Source organism: Mustelus asterias, unplaced genomic scaffold, assembly GCF_964213995.1.
Source record: "Mustelus asterias unplaced genomic scaffold, sMusAst1.hap1.1 HAP1_SCAFFOLD_433, whole genome shotgun sequence".
NCBI classification, from domain to species: Eukaryota; Metazoa; Chordata; class Chondrichthyes; order Carcharhiniformes; family Triakidae; genus Mustelus; species Mustelus asterias.
Genome location: NW_027590388.1, coordinates 172,516 through 200,287, shown reverse-complemented (window position 1 = coordinate 200,287; position 27,772 = coordinate 172,516). Strand labels below are relative to the sequence as shown.

The following is a 27,772-nucleotide window of genomic DNA, read 5'->3' as shown; positions in this document are numbered from 1 at the left end:
GCTGGAATCTGAAACCAAGAGAGAAAATGCTGGAAAATCTCAGCAGGTCTGGCAGCATCTGTAAGGAGAGAAAAGAGCTGATGTTTCTTGTCTCGATGACCCTTTGTCAAAGCTCTGAAACATCAGTTCTTTTCTCTCCATACAGATGCTGCCAGACCTGCTGAGAATGGGGAGAGAGTGTGTGGGATGGAGATTTACAGCTTCTGGGGAATGAGAGAGGAAAGAATGTTCCATAGAAATTGTCTGTTCTGAATTTCTATCCTGTACTGACACTGATGACTTTTGGAAACTCATTTTACAGGATATTGAAAGAGGAATCACAGGCTGAAATCTCAAACGTCACGTCTAGATCTGACAGAGTCTTATTCCTTGGGAGCTGAATATCATCGGCTTTTGAATCTAGAAGAAGAAATGATTGTCCGGTCTGTTGATTTGAAAAGATTTCAAACATCAGTGTGACTGGAAAAGCGCCAACACACGGCCACACTCGAGTGAGAGTGTTCCAGTGCACTGACTAAAGAGCTTTAACCAGTTACACAGCCTGAATAAATATCACACCATTCACAGCGGGGAGAGACTGTACCCGTGTTGTGTGTGTGGACGAAGTTTCAACTAATTGTCCACCCAAGAGAGCGGCAAGGACACCTGCGCCATGGAGAAACCATGGAAATGTGCAGACTGTGAGAAGAGATACGGATACCCATCTGAGCTCGAAGCGCATTGGCGCAGCCATACGGGGGAGAGACCATTCACCTGCTCTCAGTGTGGGGAGGGATTCAGTGATTCATCCGGCCAGCAAAGACACCAGCGAGTTCACACTGGGGAGAGACCGTTCACCTGTTCTCAGTGTGGGCAGGGATTCACTCAGTCATCCAACCTGCGGACTCACCAGCGAGTTCACACTGGGGACAGACCATTCACTTGTTCTCAGTGTGGGAAGGGATTCAGTAATTCATCAGGCCTGCAAAGACACCAGCGAGTTCACACTGGGGAGAGACCATTTACCTGCTCTCAGTGTGGGAATGGATTCACTCAGTTATCCAGTCTGCGGACACACGAGCGAGTTCACACTGGGGAGAAACCATTTATGTGCTCTCAGTGTGGGAAGGGATTCACTGACCTCTCAAACCTCTGCACACACCAGCGAGTTCACACTGGGGAGAGGCCATTCACCTGCTCTGTGTGTGGGAAGAGATTCAGAGTTTCATCCCACCTGCTGAGACACCAATTCTGCTCTCAATTACATCCAGGACTGCATTTTGTTCATTCTCACAGTTGGTCAATGGGGAGGGTCGGAGGGTTTCTTGGTCAATGGGGAGGGTCGGAGGCCGGTCTCATGACTTTGCCTCCAGTGGGCTGATGCTCTTTGAGCCTTGTTGCGAATACCTGGTTTCAAATTTCACACGGATCACAGAGCGACCGGGTGTGAGGAAGTTCAGAGATATTTAGTCAGCATTTCTGTTTGAAACCTCCCAAATGCCCATCCAATTTCCTTTGTAATTGTTTATTGTCTCCACTTCCTCCACCCTCGTAGGCAGCGAGTTCCAGGTCATTACCATTCGCTGCATCAAAATATTCTTCCTCACATCACCCCCCCCCCCCCCCCCCCCCTCAACTGCATCTCTGATCCAAAACCTTAAATCTGTCTCCCCCTCGTCCTTGTCCCATCAGCTAATGGGAACAGCTTTTCTTTGTCCACCTTATCTAAACCTGTCAGAATCTTGTCACCTCTATCAAATCTCCCCTCAACCTCCTTTGCTCCAAGGGGAACAACCCCAGCCTGACATTGACAATAAAGAACAAACTAACAGAATATGTTACTACCTGAAATCAAATGGGAATGTTTAATTTCTGTTTTAAAGATATTGTGAATATATTGTCCTGGACAATAAAGAAATTGGAATAACTCATCTTGGGTGTGGTTGAATGGAATATATCAATCTGATATCCACCTACATTCTCCCTCTCTAACAGCATTGTGGGTGTACTGACACCTGAGGCATTGTAGCAGTTCAGGAAGGCAGTGTTGGGGTTGACCATGGCCGAGGCAGCTACATACAGCCACATATTCTGTTATAATTGAAGGACTGCAGATTGAATGTGAGGCATTATGGGACTGGACTATCTTGACCACATTCCTGTAACTTCTCAGTTTCTGCAATCATGAACCATTAAAGCTGCTTAGCAGGGTCCCAACAGAGGACCTGGTGAGAATATTGACTCAGAATGAGTTCAAATTAAACTTATTCCAGGACCGGCTGGTGTTCAGCGGCTGAGAGACCTGAATCTGTAAAAAAGGGGTCCGACCGATCAACAAACAGTGGTCGGTAGTTGGTTAAGAAGTTAAAAAGCGTTCTGAGGCATTGCTTAACCTATCGTCAATTTGTCATAAGAACTGTGAGGGACTTGTGACCCGATATTTGGTGAAGTGATGGTATTCTCCAAGTAGCACTGGTCTGAAAAGCAGATCTCTGAGAGTGGATTCTAACAGTTATAATCCTATCCACGCATGGCCAGTGAAAAACCAGAGCTCGAGTGGGGACTGGACAGGTCTCTTACCTGCCATTTGGAAACTAAGAACAAGAAGCTTATCGATAAAATGATTAGAGAATAGAAACAACGTTTCGATTCTGGATGACACTTTGTAAGAAGCTCATCCAGACTCAAAACATTGACTCTATTCTCTCTCCAAAGATGCTGTCAGACCTGTTGAGATCTTCCAGCATTTTCTGTTTTCATTTCAGATTCCAGCATCCGCACTATTTTACTTTTATGATAATTTGATTCGGTCTGATTGGAATCCCCACGACCCTCCCGCAAAACAGAGAGAGTCGTGGCAAAGGGAGAAAAAATAAGGATGATAAAGTCTGGGTTCTGATTCTCCGAGCCCATGTAGAGTTAACAAAATGAGTGAACCAGTTTATAAAGAACAGAAGTTACCCATCCCTAACAAAAACTGATCAAATGAAAATAATTAGGTTGAGGAAAATAATAAAAAATTAATAGATGAAGTTTAAAATCAAGTTTGTTTGGTTGATAGAGAAGTTTTTTAAACTTGTATATTGTGACGTAATTGTGTGCCAAGTTTTTCCCGCTCACTCCCCACCCCTTTAGGTTCTGTAGAAAAGTTAATCCTTTCAGCAGACATTTGATTTGTTTTTAAATCACCCAGAAACGCATCTGTCTATTTTAGTTTATAATTGAGGATTTATAGGATCCAGTTAAATGTGGAAATTTACGCATAGCCTGGAGGACTTTGGAATAACTGAGAATTTTATCGTGTTGTCACCCCAGGTAAAGAACAAAGATTTTTCCGCTGGTAACTTGTTTGCGATTTTGCCTATAAATCAGATCTTGGAAGTTGGCTTGAAAAGGTTAAGTTAGAATGGAGGATCTTGTATCTTATTCAAGGAGTTGTGAGCTTGTAGTGCTCTGTCGCTTTAAGAAGCTATAGCTGAGAGAGAGAGAACGCTGACGATTCATTGTTTGAAATTTATGAGCTGGGAGAACCTGTGTGTTTCATTTGTTTTATGTGGATGTTTGTAGATGCGTTTTATCATTGTTTTGGGCTACATTTGTTAAGGTTTATCTTTCTGGGGAATTAACCTTATCTTGAGTCTTTAATTAAAGGCATTTTTGGAAGTTTAAAAGCAGAACCACAAGAACGCTTAAGGAATTAAGTTTGGTTATTGTTGTTGTAAAGCACATGCTAAGTTTCTCTGCTTGTGCATGGATGATATTTGTGGGTTGAATGTTTCAAGCTTTCAGGTTTTCTGTCTGTGATTTAAATCAAACAGATTTTAAATAAGTAAGTGTAATTAATAAAGCTTTTTGTCATAAGTTATGAACCTGGAACCATATTTACTGGCCAGAGATATGATTCCAGGATATTTTACTAAACATGCAGGAATTTCAATCCAGATACAATTCACATGTGAGAATGAGAGTTTTAATTTGTAATGGTTATTTAAAATTTGACACATGTGAAATGACTCTGATCAATCCTGTGTTGGATTGATCTTGAGTTAAACTTCCTGTCGGATCCAAAGATTTATTCCTGACACAATTAACACAATGAAAAGGAAAATTCTGGAATTGGATACTGAAGGAAAGAGTTTAAAAGGAGAGATTATGAAATAGAAATGATTCCCAGACCATGTGGTCATTTGATTAAAACCAAGAAAGGGCGCTGACATCCATGGTGGCACAGTGACAGTGACGGCATGGTGGCACAGTTTTTAGCACTGCTGCCTCACAGCGCCAGGGACCCGGGTTCGATTCCCGGCTTGGGTCACTGTCTGTGTGGAGTTTGCATATTCTCCCCGTGTCTGCTTGGGTTTCCTTCGGGTGCTCTGCTTTCCTCTCTGTCTGAAAGACATGCTGGTTAGGGTGCATTGACCTGAACAGGCATCGGAGTGTGGCGACTGGGGGAATTTCACAGTAACTTCATTGCAAGCCTTACTTGTGACAAATAAATAAACTTTAAAAAAAAACTAATTTTGAGAACTTTTAATCCACCCCTTTTCAAATGAAGGGAATCTCAGTACAAACAAAGCCCAAGGATGGTAGGTAAGGAGTTTTGAAAAGCACCGTGATGGGGGCAACTATCTGTTCATGAGATAGAACATAGAACAGTACAGCACAGAACAGGCCCTTCGGCCCACGATGTTGTGCCGAACGTTTTCCAAAACCAAGATCAAGCTATCCCACTCCCTATCATTCTAGTGTGCTCCATGTGCCTATCCAATAACCGCTTGAAAGTTCCTAAAGTGTCTGACTCCACTATCACAGCAGGCAGTCCATTCCACACCCCAACCACTCTCTGAGTAAAGAACCTACCTCGTTCATCCCTCTGATATCTTCCACCACGAACCTTATAGTTATGCCCCCTAGTAACAGCTACATCCACCTGAGGAAATAGTCTCTAAACGTCCACTCTATCTATCCCCCTCATCATCTTATAAACCCCTATTAAGTCACCTCTCAACCTCCTCCGCTCTAAAGAGAAAAGCCCTAGCTCCCTCAACCTTTCCTCATAAGACTTACCCTCCAAACCAGGCAGCATCCTGGTAAATCTCCTTTGCACTCTTTCCACTGCTTCCACATCCTTTTTATAGTGAGGTGACCAGAACGGCACACAATATTCCAAATGTGGTCTCACCAAGGTCCTGTACAGTTGCAGCATAACCTCACGGCTCTTAAATTCAAACCCCCTGTTAATAAACGCTAACACACTATAGGCCTTCTTCACGGCTCTATCCACTTGAGTGGCAACCTTTAGAGATCTGTGGATAAGAACCCCAAGATCTCTCTGTTCCTCGACATTCCTCAGAACCCTACCTTTGACCCTGTAATCCGCATTCAAATTTGTCCTACCAAAATGAATCACCTCGCACTTATCAGGGTTAAACTCCATCTGCCATTTTGCGGCCCACCTCTGCATCCTATCAATGTCTCTTTGCAGCCCACAACAGCCCTCCTACTCATCCACTACTCCACCAATCTTGGTGTCATCCGCAAATTTACTAATCCACCATTCAGCCCCCTCCTCCAAGTCATTTATAAAAATCACAAATAGTAGAAGACCCAGCACTGATTCTTGTGGTACACTGCTGGTAACTGGTCTCCAGTCTGAAAATTTTCCATCCACCACCACCCTCTGTCTTCTATGAGATACCCAGTTACTTATCCAATCGGCAAAATTTCCCTCTATCCCACATCTCCTTACTTTCTTCATGAGCCGACCATGGGGGACTTTATCAAACACCTTACTAAAATCCATATATATGACATCAACTGCTCTACCTTCATCTACACACTTAGTTACCTCCTCAAAAAATTCAATCAAATTTGTGAGGCAAGACTTACCCTTCACAAATCCGTGTTGACTATCCCGGATTGAGCTGCATCTTTCTAAATGGTCGTAAATCCTATCCCTCAGGACCTTTTCCATTAACTTACCAAGTAAGTAAGACTAACTGGCCTATAATTACCAAGATCATTCCTATTTCCTTTCTTGAACAGAGGAACAACATTCGCCACTCTCTAGTCCTCTGGCACTATCCCTGTGGACAGCGAGGACCCAAAGATCAAAGCCAAAGGCTCTGCAATCTCATCCCTTGCCTCCCAAAGAATCCTGGGATATATCTCATCAAGCCCAGGGGACTTATCAACCTTCAGGTTTTTTCAAAATTGCTAATACATATTCCCTCAGAACATCTGCCTCCTCCAGCCTATCAGCCTGTATCACACTCTCATCCTCAAAAAGGCCCCTCTCCTTGATGAACACTGAAGAAAAGTATTCATTCATCGCCTCTCCCATCTGTTCTGACTCCATGCACAAGTTCCTACTACTGTCCTTGACCGGCCCTAACCTCACCCTTTTATTCCTCACATAAGAGGAATAAACTGGCAGGACTTGCAGATAGTGAGGAACATTGTCAGAGGCTACAGAAGGATATAGATAGGCTGGAAATTTGGGCAACGAAATGGCAGATGGAGTTCAATCCTGATAAATGCGAAGTGATACATTTTGGTGGGAATAATGTAGGGAGGAGCTACACGATAAATGGAAGAACCATAAAGGGTGTAGAGACGCAGAGGGACCTGGGTGTGCAAGTCCACAGATCTTTGAAGGTGACGTCACAGGTGGAGAAGGTGGTGAAGAAGGCATATGGCATGCTTGCCTTTATAGGACGGGGCATAGAGTATAAAAGTTGGGGTCTGATGTTGCAGATGTATAGAACGTTGGTTCGGCCGCATTTGGAATACTGCGTCCAGTTCTGGTCGCCACACTACCAGAAGGACGTGGAGGCTTTGGAGAGAGTACGAGGAGGTTTACCAGGATGTTGCCTGGTATGGAGGGGCTTGGTTATGAGGAGAGATTGGGGAAACTGGGGTTGTTCTCCTTGGAAAGACGGAGGATGAGGGGAGACTTAATAGAGGTGTATAAAATTATGAAAGGCATAGATAGGGTGAACGGTGGGAAGCTTTTCCCCGGGTCGGTGGTGACGTTCACGAGGGGTCATAGGTTCAAGGTGAAGGGGGGGAGGTTTAACACAGATGTCAGAAGGACATATTTTACACAGAGGGTGGTGGGGGCCTGGAATGTGTTGCCGGGCAAGTTGGTGGAGGCAGACACACTGGGAACGTTTAAGACTTATCTAGACAGCTATATGAACGGAGTGGGAATGGAGGGATGCAAAAGAGTGGTCTAGTTTGGACCAGGGAGCGGCGCGGGCTAATTGTTCTTTGTTTCTTGTTTCAAGGCCTCATTCTATGATCATCTTGCTGGTGCCAGTACAGAGCGAGACTGCGGATAGTTGGGAACCTGTCTCGGGGGCAGGGAATTCAGATGGTGTTCGTAAAGCAGAAGTGGAAATGAATAGGGTTGGGAAGCATTTTCTGATCAGGGCCAGTGTGATCTCCTGGACTCGTTTCGATCGCCACAGGGGGTCGGAGAGGAATTTCCCAGATTTTGTTTTCCCCATATTGGCCCTGGGGTTTTCACTCTGGGTTTTCGCCTCTCCCTGGAGATCACATGGTCTGGAATGGGGGGGTGGGGGTGAATTAATAGGTTGTGATGAACAAAGCATCGTAGCTGTGAGAGACAGCTCGGTGGATAGGATATTAGGATGTAGATAGGCTGGAAAATTGGGCGGGGATCCTGGATTCAGGATTCAATCCTGGACCGGGGAGCGGCGCGGGCTTGGAGGGCCGAAGGGCCTGTTCCTGTGCTGTATTGTTCTTTGTTCTTTGTTTGTTCTAAAAAGCCTTGGGGTTTTCCTTGATCCGACCCGCCAAGGACTTCTCATGCACCCTCCAACTCTCCTAAGCCCTTTTTTCAGCTCATTCCTTGCTAACTTGTAACCCTTAATGGACCCAACTGAACCTTGTTTTCTCATCCTAACATACACTTCCTTCTTCCCCTTGACAAGGCATTCAACCTCTTTTGTGAACCATGGTTCCCTCACTCGGCCATTTCCTCTCTGCCTGGCATGGACATACCTATCAAGGACACGCAGAATTTGTTCCTTGAACAAGCTCCACTTTTCATTTGAGCCTTTCCCTGACAGTTTCTGTTCCCATCTCATGCTCCCTAATCGCATCATAATTACCCCTCCCCCAATTGTAAACCTTGCCCTGCCGTATGGCCCTATCCCTCTCCATTGCAATAACGAAAGACACCGAATTGTGGTCGCTATCTCCAAAGTGCTCTCCCACAACCAAATCTAAACACTTGGCCCGGTTCATTTCCTAGACCCAAATCCAATGTGGCCCCACATCTTGTCGGCCTATCCACATATTGTGTCAGGAAACTCTCTTGCACACACTGTACAAAAACTGCCCCATCTGAACTATTCAACCTAAAAAGATCCAATCAGTATTTGGAAAGTTAAAGTCACCCATGACAACTACCCTGTGACCTCCGCACCTAGCCATAATCTGTTTTGCATGATCACAAAGCCCCGAATGCCCAGATACTAATTTCATTGGACACATATATAATATATGTAATCTATAACCATTCTGATTGGATTGTGTCCAGCCGGGATGGGCTGAGTAACTGGATAAGAATTGATGATATTCTGTGTTGGGTGGAGTTGCACATGGTCAGCCCCTGTGGCTTCTCCCCCCTGGCATAACTCAATAAACTGTTTGTTGATTGAATCAGGCTTGAGTATTGAATGATTCTTCTGAGTTCATTTCCCCCAACACACTGGGTACATTACCGCTGGAGACCAGGTATTGCCAAAATCTTCAGACAATACAAAGACTCATGAAAGCCAGTGTCCCAGTTTAAAGACTTATCTTTTATTTGATTGAAGGGAGAAATTATTGGACGGTGTTAATCCCTCTCGAGAAGAGAAGCATCCTGATCTCTCCAATAACAGACATACAATGCTTAGGATGACTCAATAATACATTCTTCATATCAATTCTCCTGCCTTTCATCAGGTGTAAACCAATCATTTTCAACACGTCATATACTTCAGCCAATTGCATTTTACCCTCTGACTTGGCCCACAATTACTTCACTTTACATATGATGGGGGTTTTTCTCGGAGGCGAAGTATTGAGCTGAACTCGGCTAATACAATGATTTGCAAAAGACAGTATACGGGTTAAAGACATTATTTATTGACCAACACGCGCTGGGAGAAAGGCAGCTGGGCAGTCCAACTCCTTTCTAAAGTTACAATACATTGGCCCTTTAGTTATACTATTTTGAAAGTTCGTTTCACCCGCCCACTCTGTCATCCTAACTGGATGCTCCAATCATGTTCGTGCACAATATTTACCTTGGCCAATAACATCCTATCTTCTGGAAGAATGGGAATTCATTGGTCTGTAGAATCTGAAAGTTCCTGCCCACTGTTACTAGCAAACTTTCACTTACGTAGGTCCATAGGGTTCAAAGGTTGCTTTCTAACTGACTCTCAGCAACTTCTATTACATAGCTTAGAGGGTTCAAAAGTTCCTTTCCACTGTCTGCTGAGCCATCCCTTATCAGTAAAAAATGAATAATTCTATTCATTCTAGTGTCTGGGAAGCGTTTACTTTTATAACTCATGCTGATAAAAACTGTGCTCTGTGGCTTCACTGTTCTGACAGAATGTGGCCTGTCTCACTCAGCTTTTATCCCATTATGCTTTCGGGCAGTCTGCAGTTTGGCCAAGGTGTACATTTTAGTCCAAAAAGTACATATTTAAATTCTCTACCAGTGGTTATATGTATCTCTATGCAGACAGTACCTTTGTATAATATAAATAAGGCACGTTGTGGTCCTTATTCTATGTTAGTCTAAGTCAGTCCACCCTGTTTCAATAGCTTTTATTAGTTTTTAATCTCAAGGTATTCTGAACCCCTCTGACAAAATAACTTTAAAAAACTTAAAGTTTATAATTAATCTCAAGTAAGCTTACATTAACACTGCAATGAAGTTACTGTAAAAAATCCCCTCTCTAACAACAAAAGAAACTTGATTTTAAACTTCATCTATTAATTTTTTTGTTATATTCCTCAACCTATTTTCATTTGATCAGTTTTTGTTAGGGATGGGTAATTTCTGTTCTTTATAAACTGGTTCACTCGTTTTGTTAATTCTACATGGGCTCGGGAATCAGAACCCAGACTTTATCATCCTTATCCTTTTTCTCCTTTTGCCACCACTTTCTCTCTGTCTTGCAGGAGGGTCGTGGGGATTCCAATCAGACCAAATCATTTATTATAAAAGTAAAACAAAAACAGAAAATGCTGGAAAATCCCAGCAGATCTGACAGCATCTGTAGGGAGAGAATAGAGCCAACGTTTCAAGTCTGGATGACCCTTTATCAGAGCTCCTATGAAGTGTCATCTCGACTCAAAATGTTGGCTCAATTCTCAAATCATTTTATCGATAAGTTTCTTGTTCTTAGTTTCCAAAAGACAGGTAAGAAATCTGTCTGGTGCCCACTCGAGCTCTGAATTTTTCACTGGCCATGCTTGGGTAAGATTATAACCATTAGAATCCACTCTTAGAGATCCACTTTTCAGTCCAGTGCTACTTGGAGTGTACCGTCACCTCACCGACGACCGGGTCACAAGACCTTCACAGTTCTTATCACAAATTTATGATAAAATAATTTAATGCCTGAGAACGCTTCTTAATCTACTACCTACCACCGTTTGTTGATTGGTCAGACCCCCTTTTTACAGATTTGGATATCTCAGCCACTGAATATCAGCTGGTTATTCATAGATTCATAGAATCCTACAGTGCAGAGGAGGCCATTTGGCCCATCGAGTCTGCACCGATCACAATCACACCCAGGCCCTATCCCCCATGCATTTACCCTAGCTAGTCCCCCTGACACTAAGGGGCAATTTAGCATGGCCAATCCACCTAACCCACACATCTTTGGACTTTGGGAGGAAACAGGGACACGGGGAGAATGTGCAGACTCCACACAGACAGTGACCCGAGCCAGGAATCGAACCCGGGTCCCTGGCGCTGTGAGGCAGCAGTGCTAACCACTGTGCCACCATGCCGCCCAAACCTATGGAATAAGTTTCATTCTAACTCGTTCTGTGTAAATATTCTCACAAGGTCCTCTGTCGGGGCCCTGCTAAGCAGCTTTAATGGTTCGTGATTGCAGAAACTGAGCAGTCACAGGAATGTGGTCAAGATAGTCCAGTCCCATAATGTCTCACATTCAATCTGCTGTCCTTCAATTATAACAGAATATGTGGCTGTATGTAGCTGCCTCGGCCGTGGTCAACCCCAACACTGCCTTCCTGAACTGCTATAATGCCTGAGGTATAAGTACACCCACAGTGCTGTTAGGGAGGGATTTCCAGCTACACATTCCTGACAAGATTCTGACAGGTTTAGATAAGGTGGACAAAGAAAATCCGTTCCCATTAGCTGATGGGACAAGGACGAGGGGGACACAGATTTATGATTTTGGGTCAGAGATGCGGGGGGGGATGTGAGAAAGAACAATTTGATGCAGCGAATGGTAATGACCTGGAACTCGCTGCCTACGAGGGTGGAGGAAATGGAGACAATAAACAATTACAAAGGAAATTGGATGGGAATTTGGGGAGGTATCAAACAGAAATGCTGACTAAATATCTCTGAACTTCCTCACACCCGGTCACTCTGTGATCCTTGTGAAATTTGAAACCAGGTATTTGCAACAAGACTCAAAGAGCATCAGCCCACTGGAGGCAATGTCGTGAGACCGGCCAGTCCAGCAGAAAGAAACCCTCCGACCCTCTCCATTGACTAACTGTGAGAATGAATAAAATGCAGTCCTGGATGTAATTGAGAGCAGAAACAATAACAGCAGAATCCAACCCCTGGAATCACTCGTGAACTTGTTGGTGTCTCAGCAGCTGGGCTGAAACTCTGAAACCCTTTCCACACTGAGAGCAGGTGAACGGCCTCTCCCCAGTGTGAACTCGCTGGTGTGTGCACAGGTTGGATAAGTCAGTGAATCCCTTCCCACACTGAGAGCAGGTGAACGGTTTCTCCCCAGTGTGAATACGCTCGTGTGTCCGCAGATTGGATAACTGACTGAATCCCTTCCCACACTGAGAGCAGCTGAACGGCCTCTCCCCAGTGTGAACTCGCTCATGGGTCCGCAGACTGGATAACTGAGTGAATTCCTTCCCACACTGAGAGCAGGTGAACGGCCTCTCCCCAGTGTGAACTCGCTCATGTCTCCGCAGGCTGGATGAATCACTGAATCCCTTCCCACACTGAGAGCAGGTGAATGGTCTCTCCCCAGTGTGAACTCGCAGGTGTGTCCGCAGACTCGATAACTGAGTGACTCCCTTCCCACACTGAGAGCAAGTGAATGGTTTCTCCCCAGTGTGAACTCGCTGGTGTGTCTGCAGGTTGGATGATTGAGTGAATCCCTCCCCATACTGAGGGCAGGTGAACGGCCTCTCCCCAGTGTGAACTCGCTGGTGTGTCTGCAGGCTGGATAAATGAGTGAATTCCTTCTCACACTGAGAGCAGGTGAATGGCCTTTCCCCAGTGCAAACTCGCTGGTGTTTGCGCAGGTTGGATAACTGACTGAATCCCTTCCCACACTGAGAGCAAGTGAACAGTCTCTCCCCAGTGTGAACTCGTTGGTGTGTCTGCAAGTTGGATAATTGACTGAATCCTTTCCCACACTGAGAGCAAGTGAACGGCCTCTCCCCAGTGTGAACTCGCTGGTGTGTCTGCAGGCTGGATAACTGACTGAATCCCTTCCCACACTGAGAGCAGGTGAACGGCCTCTCCCCAGTGTGAACTCGCTGGTGTGTCCGCAGGTGGGATATTTCACTGAATCCCTTCCCACACTGAGAACAGGCGAATGGCCTCGCTCCAGTGTGACTGCGCCGATGAACTTCCAGCTCTGATGGCGATCTGTATCTCTTCCCACAGTCCCCGCATTTCCATGGTTTCTCCATGGTGCATGTGTCCTTGCCTCTCTCTTTGGTGGACAATCAGTTGAAGCCTCGTTAACACACACACAACACGAGTGCAGTCTCTCCCCGCTGTTAATGGTGTGATCTTTATTCAGGCTGTGTAACTGGTTAAAGCTCTTTAACACCCTCACCCGAGCGTGGCAGCGTGTTGGTCCTTTTCCAGTCACACTGACATTTGAAATCCTTTCAAATCGACAGACCGGACAATCATTTGTCCTTCTGGATTCAAAGGCCGATGATATTCAGCTCCCAAGGAATATGACTCTGTCAGATCTGATGTGACGTTTGAGATTTCGGTCTGTGATTCCTCTTTCAATATCCTGTAAAATGAGTTTACAAAAGTCATCAGTGTCAGTACAGGACAGAAATTCAGAACAGACAATTCTCGTTTCTATGGAACATTCTTTCTCTCTCATTCCCCAAAAGCTGTGAATCTCCATCCCACACACTCTCCCTCCATTTTCACTCTGCTGTATCTAATATTCACCCTCCCAATTCTCCTGAAGGTGCTGATTGAGGCTGATTGACAGATCCATGCTCACTGCACTCTCCTGATTCTTTTGTCCTCTCCAGATTCTCTCTCCTCCTGTCCTTAAACTGGTGACTCAGGCTGTGGATCAATCCCACTCCGTCACTCTCATTCTCACAAATAATGCAGCTCACAACAACAAATCATATTTAATGATTTTATGACTGATTTTAAACATGCGGAAATATTCACCTTTTCCCAGTTGGGTCTTTGGTTGAAGTTGCTGCTGGGGGTGAAGGCGGAAGCGGCGGAGTGAGATTCCGGAACAATGTGAGGGGGCGGGGCTGGAGGACCGAGCGGGAGCGGCTGGTCCTCCAACCAATCGGAGTGAATGAGAGGCGGGGCTGGAGGACCGAGCTGGAGCGGCTGGTCCTCCAACCAATCGGAGTGAATGAGGGGCGGGGCTGGAGGACCGAGCTGGAGCGGCTGGTCTTCCAACCAATAGGAGTGAATGAGGGGCGGGGCCCTAACCTCTGCCGGAGCCCGCTGCGCAGGCTCTGTGCGGGGCTGTGACTGGAGCATGCGCAGTGCGGATGCAGACAGTGGTGTGGAATCCGCAGGGAGACATGAGGCCCGGACAGGAGAGGAACAGAGCCGGTGAGTGGACTGGGAGGTTCCATTAACACCTTCTGGAGGATTCACGATCCGAATAAGAAGCTATCGGTTCCGTGTTTTCAGGAAGAGAAGCTGCGAGTTTTTTGATGACAGACCTGGGGTCAAGGCTGCCTCTTGATCGCATGAGGTTGCAACAGTGCGCATGCGCAGTGCTCCCTGCCAGCAGAGGAAAGGAATGAATTTCTATCTGCAAAACTCAAACCAAGAGAAATGTCTCTCATCTGAATTCTATCCTGAACAGATCGTGATGATTTTTCATATTGAGTCTGTCTGCTCTCTTCCTGATCTCAATTGGAATGCTAAAACATTAATGATCTATCTGAAATTCACTCTGTCAATGCTGCATTAGTTACCCAGAGCACCCCATAAAGTCCCTATGCATGATTCTAGGTACCCAGTGCACAGGTATGGAATCGGCCTGTGCTCTGAGCATGCATAGTGTGGTGCTGTTGCTGACAAATTGAGCATTGTGTGGGGCCTGCTAACTGTGGGTAAGCTGGCGTGGGGAGCTGGAAACTGTGGGTGAACACAGGTTCAGAAGGGGGCCTAAACACTGGGTGAATGTGGGTGGGGTGGGGTGGCAGGAAACTGTAAGTGAGCACATGCCTGGGGAGCCTGGAAACTGCAGGTGAACAATCTGGGGTGGGGGAGATATCTGGAAAACATGATGAAACGCAGAGTCTGGAAAAATGCAGGTGAACACAAGGGGAGAGTGGCTGAAACTGTGGATGAAGAGTGGAGAGTCTGGAGACTGTTGATTTTTTATTTATTCTTGTCACGTGTGTTACTATAAAGTGAAAAGTATTGTTTCTTGCGCACTGTACAGGCAAAGCATACCATACGTAGGAAAGGAGTGCAGAATGTAATGTTACAGTCATAGCTAGGGTGCGGAGAATGACCTTAATGCAAGGTAAGTCCATTCAAGAGTCAGATGGCAGTAGGGAAGAAGCTGTTTTTGAGTCAGTTGGTGCATGACCTTAGGTCCAGGGTGTGTGGGGTCCTTGATTATGCTGGCTGCTTTGCATTTAAACAACCTGCGGATGCACCAGCGAGTTCACAGTGGAGAGAAGCTGTTCACCTGCTTTGTGTGTGGGAAGGGATTCACTCACTCATGGAATCTGTTGACACACCAGTGACTTCACACTGGAGAGAGGCCATTCGCCTGCTTTGAGTGTGGGAAGGGATTCAGTCGCTTATGCAGCCTGCAGACACATCAGCGTGTTAACGCTGGGGAGAGACCATTCAACTGCTCTGAGTGTGGCAGGAGATTCATTCTGTTGTCCCATCTGCTGGCAGACCAGCGAGTTCACAGTGGAGAGAGGCCATTCACCTGCTCTGAATGTGGGAAGGGATTCATTGAATCGTTCACCCTGCAGATGCACCAGCGAGTTCACACTGGGGAGAGGCCGTTCACCTGCACTGAGTGTGGGAAGGGATTCACTCAATCATCTAACTTGCTGACACATCAACGGGTTCACACTGGGGAGAGGCCATTCATCTGCTCCTTGTGTGGAAAGGGATTCATTCAGTTATCCCATCTGCAGACACACCAGCAAGTTCACAAGTGATTACAGAGAATGGATTCTGCCATTGTTCCTGCTATTAATCACTTCTGGGACTCAGCCATGTTCATTCTGACAGGTGGCAAAGTGGGAGTGTCAGAATGTTTCTTTCAGGTGGACTGGCTGGTCTCGGAACTTTGCTTCCAATGGTTTGATACTCTTAGAGCCTTGTTGCAAAATTCTAGTTTGATATTTCATCTGAATCATAGAATGAAAGGATGTTTGGGAGGTCAAAGATATTTACTTTGCATTTCTATTTGGAACACCCCAAAGCATGCCATGTTGCCATGGAGATGGGCTGTGGTGTTTAATAGGTTCTTTTGTTTAATTCAGCTGAGTGTTCCTCATAGAAGGAAAGTTCAAAGATTTGAGGGGAAAGTTAGCTTAGGTAGATGGGAAGCTACATTAAAAGATATGATAGAAGATAGGCAATACCTAACATTTCAGGAATTAATACATGATTTATAACAAGTGTGCATTCCTTTAAAGACAAAAGTCCTGCAGGAATAGTGATTGCAACTGTGGTTATCGAGAGAAGTAAATATTTGCATTAATCAAAGGAAGAGGCTCACAAAGTGATCAGAAAAGTATTAAGCCAGAGGATTTGGATCTTTTTAGAATTTGGCACAAAGGAACTGATAAAGAAAAAGAAAACAATGAGAAAGAACTGGTAAAAAGCATAAAAACTGACTGTAAAAACATGATGCATGAAAAAGAAAGAAAAAATGTGTGTTTGTTACCACAGAATTGATAATGGCGAATGAGGAAATGGCTGAGAAAAGAAACAGTTCTGTAGAAGTTCGTATGGCCTCAAAATATTAACCGTACTCCTCTCTCCACACATGCTGCCAGACCTGCTGAATTTCTCCAGCATTTCCTGTTCTTATTTATTATTAAACAAATGTGTGTCGGTCTTCATCAAGGATGACATAGAAAGTGTGTGTGCGTGCGCGCGTGTGTTCTCTCCAGTCACACTGATGTTTAAACTATTTGAAGAAGTTTCAAATGCAGACGAAATTGAGGCACCAATAATTGAGTGACTATCAGATCTTGGATGTGATGTTTGTTGGGATTTCACTCTGTAAATCCTCCCTTTTCTGATATACTTTAAAAGGCTTGACAAAAAGCATCACTATCAGTGCAGGATAGAAGTTCAAAACAGACAATTCTAGTTTCTATGGAATATTCTTTCCTCGCTCCTTCTCCCAAAGTTGTAAATCTCCATCCCACACACTCTCTCCTTTCTCATTCTGCTATTTCTAATATATATCCTCCCAATTCTCCTGAAGGTGCTAATTCATGTTGATCAACAGATCCCTGCTCACTGCTTCCTGTCCAGGACACACACACCGTCTTCATGCCAGCTGCTCACATGTATATATATTTATTGGACTAAATGTCAGTGTAATTTCCAGATACAGGGTTATGAGGAAGACCACTCCTCAGGCAGTGAGCGATCTCGACCTGGCACTGGCTGCCAATGAGGGTGGTGGAAGCAGAGATAATTAATTATTTCAAAACAAGATTGGATGGAACTTGAAGGAAATAAATTTGCAGGGCTACGGAGATACATAGTGGGAATGGGATTAACTGGATTGTCCTATAATGAGTTAGCATGGATTCCAGTTGACTAATTGACTCATCTGCCATCATGGATCTAATGCTGGAAATATAGAATATAGCTATAGTTCCAAAGTACCAGACCAGAAATAAGAACAAATGACAGAAATATTATACTAATGTACCAAAGGATAACACTAGATGTATCCCTGTTGGTATGATCTTTGTGGAGACCAATTACCTTAAAGCAAATAAATTCCCAGAGAAACTCAATGGAATAAACCGAAGGACAACATTTCACATTTTAAAAACTTTTTCTGTAACAATCTAATTAAAATTATCAAACGGGCAACATAGTGGCACAGTGTTTAGCACTGCTGCCTCACAGCACCAGGGACCCGGGTACAAATTTGGCCTTGTGTAGAGTTTGCACATTCTCCCTGTGTCTGTGTGGGTTTCCTCAGGGTGTTCTGGTTTCCTCCCACACTCCAAAGATCTGAGGGTTAGGTGGATTGGCCATGCTAAATTGCCCTTAGTATCAGGAGGATTAGCAGGGTAGTACGTGGAGTTGAAGGATTAGGGCCTGGGTGGGATTGATGTCAGTGCAGGCTCGATGGGCCAAATGACCTCCTGTACTTTAGGGATTCTTTGAACATTGCTGAATCATGCAATGACATTCAAATTGTATTTGAATGCGCATGATAACTTTGTCATTAAATAGCTCAAACAATAAAAACAGATTCCACAAAATCACAAACATTTCCCCCTCAGTATATTTGGCTCTAATTCCAGTTACAGAGTCCCACAACTCTCTGTATTTCCCAGGGGGAGAAAGAAAGTGTTTTCCTCACAGATGTTGGCCAGAGGGGGAAGTTTTCCTTTTTCTCTCAAAGACATCCTTTAGCTCTCAGTTTGACACATTTATTTGTCTGGTTAATAGGATGGCCTCCTATCTAATGTTCACAATTATAACGTTTTCCCAAGAGATGGATGACGTTTAAAGGAACAGTAAATCAACTGAGGACAGAGATAGTATGGTCATATGGCACACACAAAATCATTTATGATTCTCTGAAGTTCATTATAATTATTTCTTGTCTTGAAATATATAGCAGCGTTGCTGTTTTATATTTCCAGCCACAGAGTCACTGTGGCACAAAATGAATCTATTTGGCAACTCAAGTCAATACCAACCCTCTGTACAGAAAGTCAGTCAATTCCATACCCCCTCGATATCCCCATTTCCCTGAAAGTTTATTTCCTTCAAGTGTTCATCAAATTTCATTTTGAAATCACTGATCATCTCTTGTTGCACCACTCTCATCAGCAGCAAGTTCCAGGGCCTAAACAAAGTTCTTCCTCACTGATCCCTATCTCGCCAATCACATAACAGAGAGCTGTATATTACACACATTTATTATCCATTAAATATGCAAATGTATAAATATATACGGGCCATTTAGAACATTATATCTGTACCCGACTCTTCAAATGAGCATTTTGACTGAGTGCCATTCTCCTGTGTTTTTTCTCTCTGGGAAATACAGAGAGTTGTAGTAAATTAAATTAGTGCCATGAATTCTAAGGGAGGAATTGCTGGTGATTTTGTGGAGACTGGTTTTATTGAAGTAAAAAGTATCCCATCTATTCAAATGCTATTTGTCTGTCAATGCCTGATTCATTTATGTTGCTTTTATTTTGACTTTTACAATGAAACATTTTAAAAAGTGAAACCTCACTCATTTTATCCTTGGAATTGTCTGGAAATGTGTTTATTTTAGAGTTATCAGTTGGCTTGGGACGCCACAAGAAGAGATATATCCAGTGTTGTTTTATAGTACGTATTAGGTCTAATATTTATATTTCAGTAAAATAATGTATTTATTATTTCCATTCTTGTAATCTGGTACTGCAGCGATGTTATACATTTCCAGTCATAGACTCCACACTTCAGAAGGAACTTGAGTCCATGTCAACTTTCTGCAAAGCGATCACTCAGCCCCATTCCCCTCTATATCTCCATTAATGCAGCATGTTCATTTCCTTTGTGTGCCGATCCAATCTCATTTTGAAACCATTTGTCTCCTGTTCCACCATCCTCATAGACATTGAGTTCCATCGAAACATAGAAAATAGGATCAGGAGTAGGCCATTTGGCCCTTCAAGCCTGCTCTTCTATTCATTATGATAATAGCCCAAACCCCCATATCCTTCGATCGCTTTTGCCTTTTAACTTTATGTCTCTTTCCATAGATAAAATAATGTTTGCCAGTTGCATGAGAAGAAAATGAGTTTTTTTCTGTTCTAAATCAATTTCACAGCATTTTAGGAGAGGGGGATTTGCAGTTGGTAAACAGAAATCAAATGTGATCTCAGACCTGATTGAGTCGACCAATTTATTGTAACCTGAATATCATTGTATTTTGAATATAGAAGGAAAAAGCACCATTCACAGTGGAGAGAAACTGTACACGTGTTCTGTGTGTGTGGACAAGACTTCACCCAATCATCTGGCCTTTCGGAACATAATTGCAATCGCAACAGGGAGATGGCTTGGAAATGTGAGGATTGTGGGAAGGGATTTGATTACCCATCCCACCTGGAAACTCATCGACGCATTCACACAGGGGAGAGACCGTTCACCTGCTCTCAATGTGGGAAGGGATTCACTACCTCATCCCATCTGCTGAAACACCAGCGAATTCACACAGGGGAGAGACCGTTCACATGTTCTGTGTGTAGGAAGGAATTCAATCAGTCATCCAACCTAGCGATACACGAGCGAATTCATACTGAGGAAAGGCCATTCATCTGCTCTCAGTGTGGGAAGGGATTCACTCAGTCATCCACGCTGCTAAATCATCAACGAGTTCACACTGGGGAGAGGCCATTCACCTGCTCCCAGTGTGGGAAGGGATTCACTACCTCAGCCATGCTGCTGAAACACCAGCGAATTCATACTGGGGAGAGGCCATTCACCTGCTCTGTGTGTGGAAAGGGATTTATTACCTCATGCACACTGCTAAATCACCAGCGAACTCACACTGGGGAGAGGCCATTCACTTGCTCCCAGTGTGGGAAGGGATACATTACTTCATCCAGGCTGCGAAAACACCAGCAAATTCACAAGTAACTATTGTGATTGGATTTTGCAGTTAATCATATTCAGACTTAACCATGTTCATTTGGGTCTGTTTCTGCTGAATTGAAAAATAACTCCAGCTCTGTTATAGGTGTTAATATAATTGGCTTAGAAGGAGGATTTGGGGTCAGGATACTCACACAGAATATCAGGATTGGATGGAGCTGCACAATTTATCGTAACCTTAACAGCAGAGAATTTTGAACATGGAAGGAAACAGCACCATTCACATCCACAGTCACATTAGGGAGAAACCGTGTAAATGTGGAGACTGTGAGGAGAAATTCAGTTCCCCGTCAGAGGATTCTGAGTGTCCTGGTTCATGAGTCACAAAAGGCTAGTAGAAGGGTACAGCAAGTAATTGGGAAAGTTAACATAATGTTATTGTTCATTGTGAGGGGAATTGAATACAAAACAGAGCTTATGCTTCTGCTTTACAGAACACTGGCGATTTGGAATATGATTAAAGTATTTGTCTCCTTATTTAAAGAAGAATGTAAATGTGTTAGAAGCAGTTCAGAGAAGGTCTACTAGACTATACCAGAAATGGGAGGTTGTCTTATGAGGAAAGACTGAGTAGCCTGAGCTTGTATCTGCTGGAGCTTAAAAGAGTAAGAGGCAATTTGATTGAAATCTTTTTCAGTTCCTGAGGTATTTTGACAGGATCGATTTAAAGAGGATGATTTCTCATGTGAGCGAATCTAATACTTATTATTGAATACATTATTGAAAAATAAAATGTTGCTCAGTTGACACAAAGATGAGAAATAAATGTTTTCTCTTAGAGGGCAGCGAGTCTCTGGGTCTTCCTCAAAAAGCATTGGAAGCAGTGTCTTTGAATATTTTGAAGGCAGAGCTGGATAGATTCTTGATTAACAGGGGGTAAAAGGAATGTGGATTTGAGGTTACAATCAGATCAACCAGGGTCTTATTGAGTGGTGGAGCAGGCTAGAGGGGCCGAGTGGCCTTCTCCTGCTCCTAATTTGTATGTTCATATTTGTGTGGAAAGTTATCACAGTATTGCTGTTAATAAACAAAGCATAGTTATAAATGTTAAGTTATACATTGTTATGTAAAATAAATTCAGTTTGTGTTCGACATGAAGAGTGTTGAGCTTTTTTAATATCTCAAACACAATTTGGATCCTTTGAAGGTCTCTTTCCTCTGTCTCCTCCATCTTCACCTCCAGTGTGAGGAGCTCATGGAGCTTCTTTGTCATTAAGATTTAGACAATGTAATCAGCTGCCTCTACTGCTTCCCTCCCTTCCCCTAGCCCACCGAGCCAAACTCTTTCTAATGACCCCCCTTTGCTGTAGCCCTGAATTTGATCCTTTGTTTCAATTCTCTCCTATCTCTCCTTGTATCCTCTCAGAGTATATCTTTCCAGCAATCCCACCTCCTCCCTCGACCTTATTCCCACTAAACTGCTCCTCACCCAACTTCCCTATTTTCACTGATATCGTTCATGGTTCTCTCCCTTCAGGTATTCCTATGTCCTTCAGTTCTGCCATCATCACCAGCACCCTCCCCCAATGAAACCAACCCTTAACTCCCAATATCCTTGTAAACTCCCGCCCCAATCTCTAATCGTCTTTTCCCCTGTAACGTCCTTGTCACCTCCCAAATCCTGTAACTCCATGTTTCAACCCTCCAATCGGATTTCTGTCTCTGCGCCAGTGCAGACACAGCTCTCTCTCACTGTCCTGCTCATTCTGTCTGCAATCAGCCCAATTCACCGATGCCTGTAAACAACTCCCTCAGTTATTTTACTTTAAACAAGACTTTTAACCACTGGATAAGACATTCTCCCCATGTCTGCGTGGGTTTCCTCCAGATGCTCTGATTTCCTCACACTCCAAAGATGTGTGGGTTAGGTTGATTGGCTATTCTAAATTGACCTTTAGTGTCAGAGGGATTAGCAGGGTAAATGGGTTATGGGGTTAGGCCTGGGTGGGATTGTTGTTGGTGCAGGTTCCCTGGGCCGAATGGCCTCCTTCAGCACTGTAGGGATTCTATGACAGGAATCTTAGATAATCAATTGAAGGAAGCTTATTTAAAAGAAAAATACTTGTCAATATAGAATGGAAAAATATACTTAAGAAAACAGACTTTTATAATTTATGTTGGTTGATCAGGCTGAAGATGTGTAATTCCTCGTTTCCATTTTTAACAACAGTCCTGATGAGATTCTTGTTTTGTTGACTTCCAGAAACATAGAAAATAGAAGCAGGAGTAGGTCATTTGGCCCTTCAATCCTGTTCTGCAATTCAATATGATCATGACTGATCCCTTATCTCAACACCATTCTCCACTGATCCCCCCAAACTCCTTGAGGCTTTTAGAGTCTGAATATATCTCAGAAGGTAAACAGATATATTTCTAATGTTTTGGCCTCCACAGCCTTCTGTGCTGGCGAATTCCACAAGTTCACCACTCTCTGCATGAAGAAATTTCTCCTCCTCTCACTCCTAAACTTCCCCATATCATATTTCATATATTATAATCATATTTGATTTCAGGCATTATCAAGATCTTTGTTTTAGATGGTCTTTTATTTCCTAAAGATAACACAAATTTTCTCTGACTTTTTTTCCGAAATTAACCCAAATTCAAGTAGAAATATTATTGTGAAAAAGAAATCGTTTTTGACACTGAGGAACCACCTGGCTGTTAGTTGTTAGTTTCTTTTTGTTCTGACAATGTGATTATTCCCTTAAACTTTCCCTTTGGATGTTCAAATCAGCCATTCATATCAATTTATTTTGTCAATTTCAATTTGAGGAATAATCTCTTAAGATAAAAGCAAATTACTGTGGCTGCTGGAATCTGAAACAAAAACAGAAAATGCTGGGATCTCAGCAGGTCTGACAGCATCTGTGGAGAGAGAATAGAGCCAACATTTTGAGTCTAGATGACCCTCCATCAGAGCTCAATAATTACACTCAGCCTTATTGACTTTAAATGGTGATTTACATCAGAGACATAAACGTTTGCAATCAGTTTTGAGGTAACTTCCAACAGCTGAACAATGCAGTCATGTGGGATCAGGATATTGAATTCGATGATCAGCCCATTGAATTCGATGATTAGCCATGATTATAATGAATGGTGGAGCAGGTTTGAAGGGCCAAATGGCCTACTCCTGCTTCTCGCTTCTATGACAGCACATTCCACATCCGGAATTCGGCAGCATTCCGACTTCTGGGTCGCCATCACTGCGTGTCTGATAATACATTCATTGTCACCAATTAGCAGCAAGGGCGGGTTGTAGACCTTCATTTTGCTCAATGAGTGTTGGAGAGTGGGATGTCTAGTGTTGTAGACTGCAGGCAGTGACCCAGAACAAGGTCACGGCCAGCACTTTAAAAGGCTCCCTGCATGGGACAGTGTCAGCTGACTCATCAGATGATCATTCGAGTGGATTAACTCGACAGAGAAAAGATGTGGGCATTTTCCAGTCTGTCCAGTTAAGTGCATTAAATTGTTAATCTCTGCAAACCATGCCAGTTTTCAGAGGCAGTAATTTTAAAAATCAGCAATATCTTTTGGCACTGAGGAGTTGGACATTGGTTACATATTTCCAAATGTCTGTGCCATTGGAGCAGGGGGAGAGGGGAACCAGAAGGGCCAAACCAGCCTTGAGGCTGCCCTTGGTGTCCTCCTGCATGAGGCTGCCTTGGTGTCCTCCTGCATGAGGTTCATCATTGACATGGCCAGCTCATGTCAACCGCTGGCAAGACGGGGAAGCCCAGCCACTCACACAGATACAGAGAGAATGTACAAACTCCCCACAGACAGTCACCCAAGGCTGGAATTGAACCTGGGTCCCTGGCGCTGTGAGGCAGCAGTGCTAACCACTGTGCCACTGTCCAAATCTTTACAGCTGTATTTAACAAGCTCTTTTGCGAAAGGGGCGTCACAATCAAATCCAGTTATAACCCACAGGTACCAAACCCAAACCCACGAATTTTCACCCCAGTCCCAGGAGTTTGGAGACGGCTGAATAATGGCAGCCGCATACCCACAATCCACGGCGCTGGGGAAACCGCTCTATTCGCCACGCAAGCAGGCGACCCCGAATGCGCATGTCCAGGGGAGAGGGAAGGTGCGCATGTACGGAGGAGGTCCCACCCACCATTATGTCGCGTGAGACATTCACCAATGAGAATAGTTGGAGGACCGGAAGCCCTCTGGTCCTCCAGCCAATCAGAATGCTGTCTTTGTGACAATGCAGATTGAGCTTCATGCAGACAGAAACGTCCTCCTGTCTCCGACATCTGTGAGTAAAACACTTTCTTTTCAACCCCCTTTCCATTTCTTTTCTCATTCTGGGGGAAATTGGGGACTTGCAGCAACTGAAGGGAAAGGAAGTGAATCCAGGGAGGCTGCAGACTCTGGAAAGGTTGCCCCAAGTCTTTCTCTTTTAAAGACATTAACATTCTTTAGCTCCCTCAGCTTAATACATTTATTTGTCTGGCTAAAAGGATGGTCTATATTCGTAATGGTCACAATTAAAGGGGTGGATCCCCAGGAGATAGCTGATATTAAGGAGACAGTAAATTAATACAGGACAGGGATATGTCGAGTGTTGTTCTATGATGTGTATTAGATGCAGGGTAAGAATGGCGGGAGAAAGTAAAGAATTTTCTATAAAAACTAGAATTGTCTTTTCTGAATTTCTAAGTTGCACTGACAGTGATGAATTTTGGAACTCATTTTACAGAATATCAGAATTGGACTTCTCAAAACAAATACTCGTGGTGATCTGCCAGATTAACTTGATAAATCGGGACCTGAACAACATCAGCCTTTGGAATCTATAAAGAGAAATATTTCTCTGTTCTGTCTGCTTCAAGAGATTTCAACCATAAGTGTGATTGGAAAACGTGGAGACACAGACATGAGTGGGTGTTCCTGTGCACTGACTGTGGAATAAAGCTTCAACCAGTTACACAGCTTGAAAAGACATCACTAGTCACTATTCAGGTTTTTTATGTATGGACAAGGCTTCAACTGACTGTCAAACTGGGAGAGACACATGGACACCTACACCATGGAGAAACCATGGAAATGTGGAGACTGTGGTAAAGGATTCAATTTCCCATATCAGCTGGAAACTCATCGACGCAGTCACACTGGGGAGAGGCCGTTCACTTGCTTGGAGTGTGGGAAGGGATTCGCTCATTCATCCTCCCTGCAGACACACAAACGAGTTCACACAGGGGAGAGGCGATTCACCTGCCCTGAGTGTGGGAAAGGATTCACAAGTTCATCCCACCTGCAGACACACAAGCGAGTTCACACTGGGGAGAGGCCATTCACCTGCTCCGATTGTGGAAAGGGATTCAGTGATTCATCCAACCTGTTGATGCACCAGCGAGTTCACACCAGGGAGAGGCGGTTCACCTGCTCGGAGTGCGGGAAGGAATTCACTCAGTTATCCCACCTCCAGTCACACGAGCGCATTCACACCGGGGAGAGACCATTCAGCTGCTCTGAGTGTGGGAAGGCATTCAGTGATTCATCCAACCTGTTGAGGCACCAGCGAGTTCACACTGGGGAGAGGCCGTTCGCCTGCTCCGAGTGTGGGAAGGGATTTACTGATTCATCCAACCTGCTGATGCACCAGAGGGTTCATACCAGAGAGAGACCATTCCCCTGCTCAATGTGTGGGATGAGATTCAGTGATTCATTCAGTCTGCTGATGCACCAACGAGTTCACACTGGAGAGAAACCATTCACCTGCTCTACCTGTGGGAAGGGATTTAGTCGCTCATCCCATCTGTTGATGCACCAGCGAATTCACACTGGGGAGAGGCCATTCACCTGCCCCGAATGTGGGAGGGGATTCACTGATTCATCGCATCTGTTGATACACCAGCGAGTTCACACTGGGGAGAGACCGTTCACCTGCCCCGATTGTGGGAAGGGATTCCCAGATGCATCCAATCTGCAGAAACACCGACGAGTGCACACTGGGGAGAGACCATTCACTTGCTCTGATTGTGGGAAAGCATTTACTCAGTCATCCCACCTGCAGACACACCAGCGAGTTCACACTGGAGAGAGACCATTCACCTGCTCTCAGTGTGGGAAGGGATTCAGTAATTCATCCAACCTGTGGGCACACCAACGGGTTCACACTGGGAAGAAACAGTTTACCTGCTCTGTGTGCGGGAAGGTATTCACTCAGTCATCACAGCTGCTGAGACATCAGCAAGTTCACAAATGATGACAGGGGTTGGATTCTGCTGTTATTGCTGCTGTTCATCATGTCCAGGACTGAATCATTTTGGTGAAGTTTCTTTCTGTTGGACTGGCTGGTCTCTCGATGTTGATTCCAGTGGGTTGATGCACTTTGAGCCTGGGAGAGCACATTTCTACTGAAATGACCCACAAAAGCTGATGAAGGACATTTATTTTATCTTGGATAGTAAATAGTGCTTTTAATAGCACTCCAGGTAGATCTAAAATACATTTGTCTCTGTTCCATTGAGTCGACAGCACAGGGCCAGGCCAGTCGGCTCAATCAGTCTGTGTCACTATTTATACTCCACATAAGTTTCCACCCACCCCTCTTCATCTCCCCCCATCAGCATATCCTTCTATTCCTTTCTCCCTCATGTATGTATCTCGCTTCCCCTTCAATGTATTCACGCTGTTCACCTCAACCACTCGCTGTGACAGTGAGTTCCACATTCTCACCACTCGCTGTGATAGTGAGTTCCACAGTCTCACCACTCGCTGTGATGGTGAGTTCCACATTCTCACCACTCGCTGTGATGGTGAGTTCCACATTCTCACCACTCGCTGTGATGGTGAGTTCCACAGTCTCACCACTCGCTGTGATGGTGAGTTCCACATTCTCACCACTCGCTGTGATGGTGAGTTCCACATTCTCACCACTCGCTGTGATGGTGAGTTCCACATTCTCACCACTCGCTGTGGTCATGAGTTCTACAGTCTCACCACTCGCTGTGGTCATGAGTTCCACAGTCTCACCACTCGCTGTGATAGTGAGTTCCACAGTCTCACCACTCGCTGTGATAGTGAGTTCCACATTCTCACCACTCGCTGTGGTCATGAGTTCTACAGTCTCACCACTCGCTGTGGTCATGAGTTCCACAGTCTCACCACTCGCTGTGATAGTGAGTTCCACATTCTCACCACTCGCTGTGATAGTGAGTTCCACAGTCTCACCACTCGCTGTGATAGTGAGTTCCACAGTCTCACTACTCGCTGTGATAGTGAGTTCCACAGTCTCACTACTCGCTGTGATAGTGAGTTCCACAGTCTCACCACTCGCTGTGATAGTGAGTTCCACAGTCTCACCACTCACTGTGATAGTGAGTTCCACAGTCTCACCACTCGCTGTGGTCATGAGTTCTACAGTCTCATCAC

The 27,772-nt window shown here is 44.5% G+C and overlaps 2 protein-coding genes across 2 annotated transcripts; one reads left to right on the top strand and one right to left on the bottom strand.

Annotated features, from left to right (window-relative positions):
* The first annotated feature begins 594 nt into the window (after positions 1-594).
* On the top strand, positions 595-26,709 carry LOC144486713 (uncharacterized). The gene is given in 5 exon segments (XM_078204722.1): positions 595-1,180; positions 15,175-15,671; positions 19,685-19,709; positions 19,796-20,283; positions 25,517-26,709. Coding segments are annotated over 5 exon segments (2,625 nt in total). The 5' UTR covers positions 595-652; the 3' UTR covers positions 26,604-26,709.
* Positions 11,782-13,078, bottom strand: LOC144486722 (uncharacterized). The gene has a single exon (XM_078204740.1). It carries the CDS (start codon positions 12,943-12,945, stop codon positions 11,851-11,853), a length of 1,095 nt encoding a protein of 364 aa, XP_078060866.1. The 5' UTR covers positions 12,946-13,078; the 3' UTR covers positions 11,782-11,850.
* Positions 26,710-27,772: the final 1,063 nt, after the last annotated feature.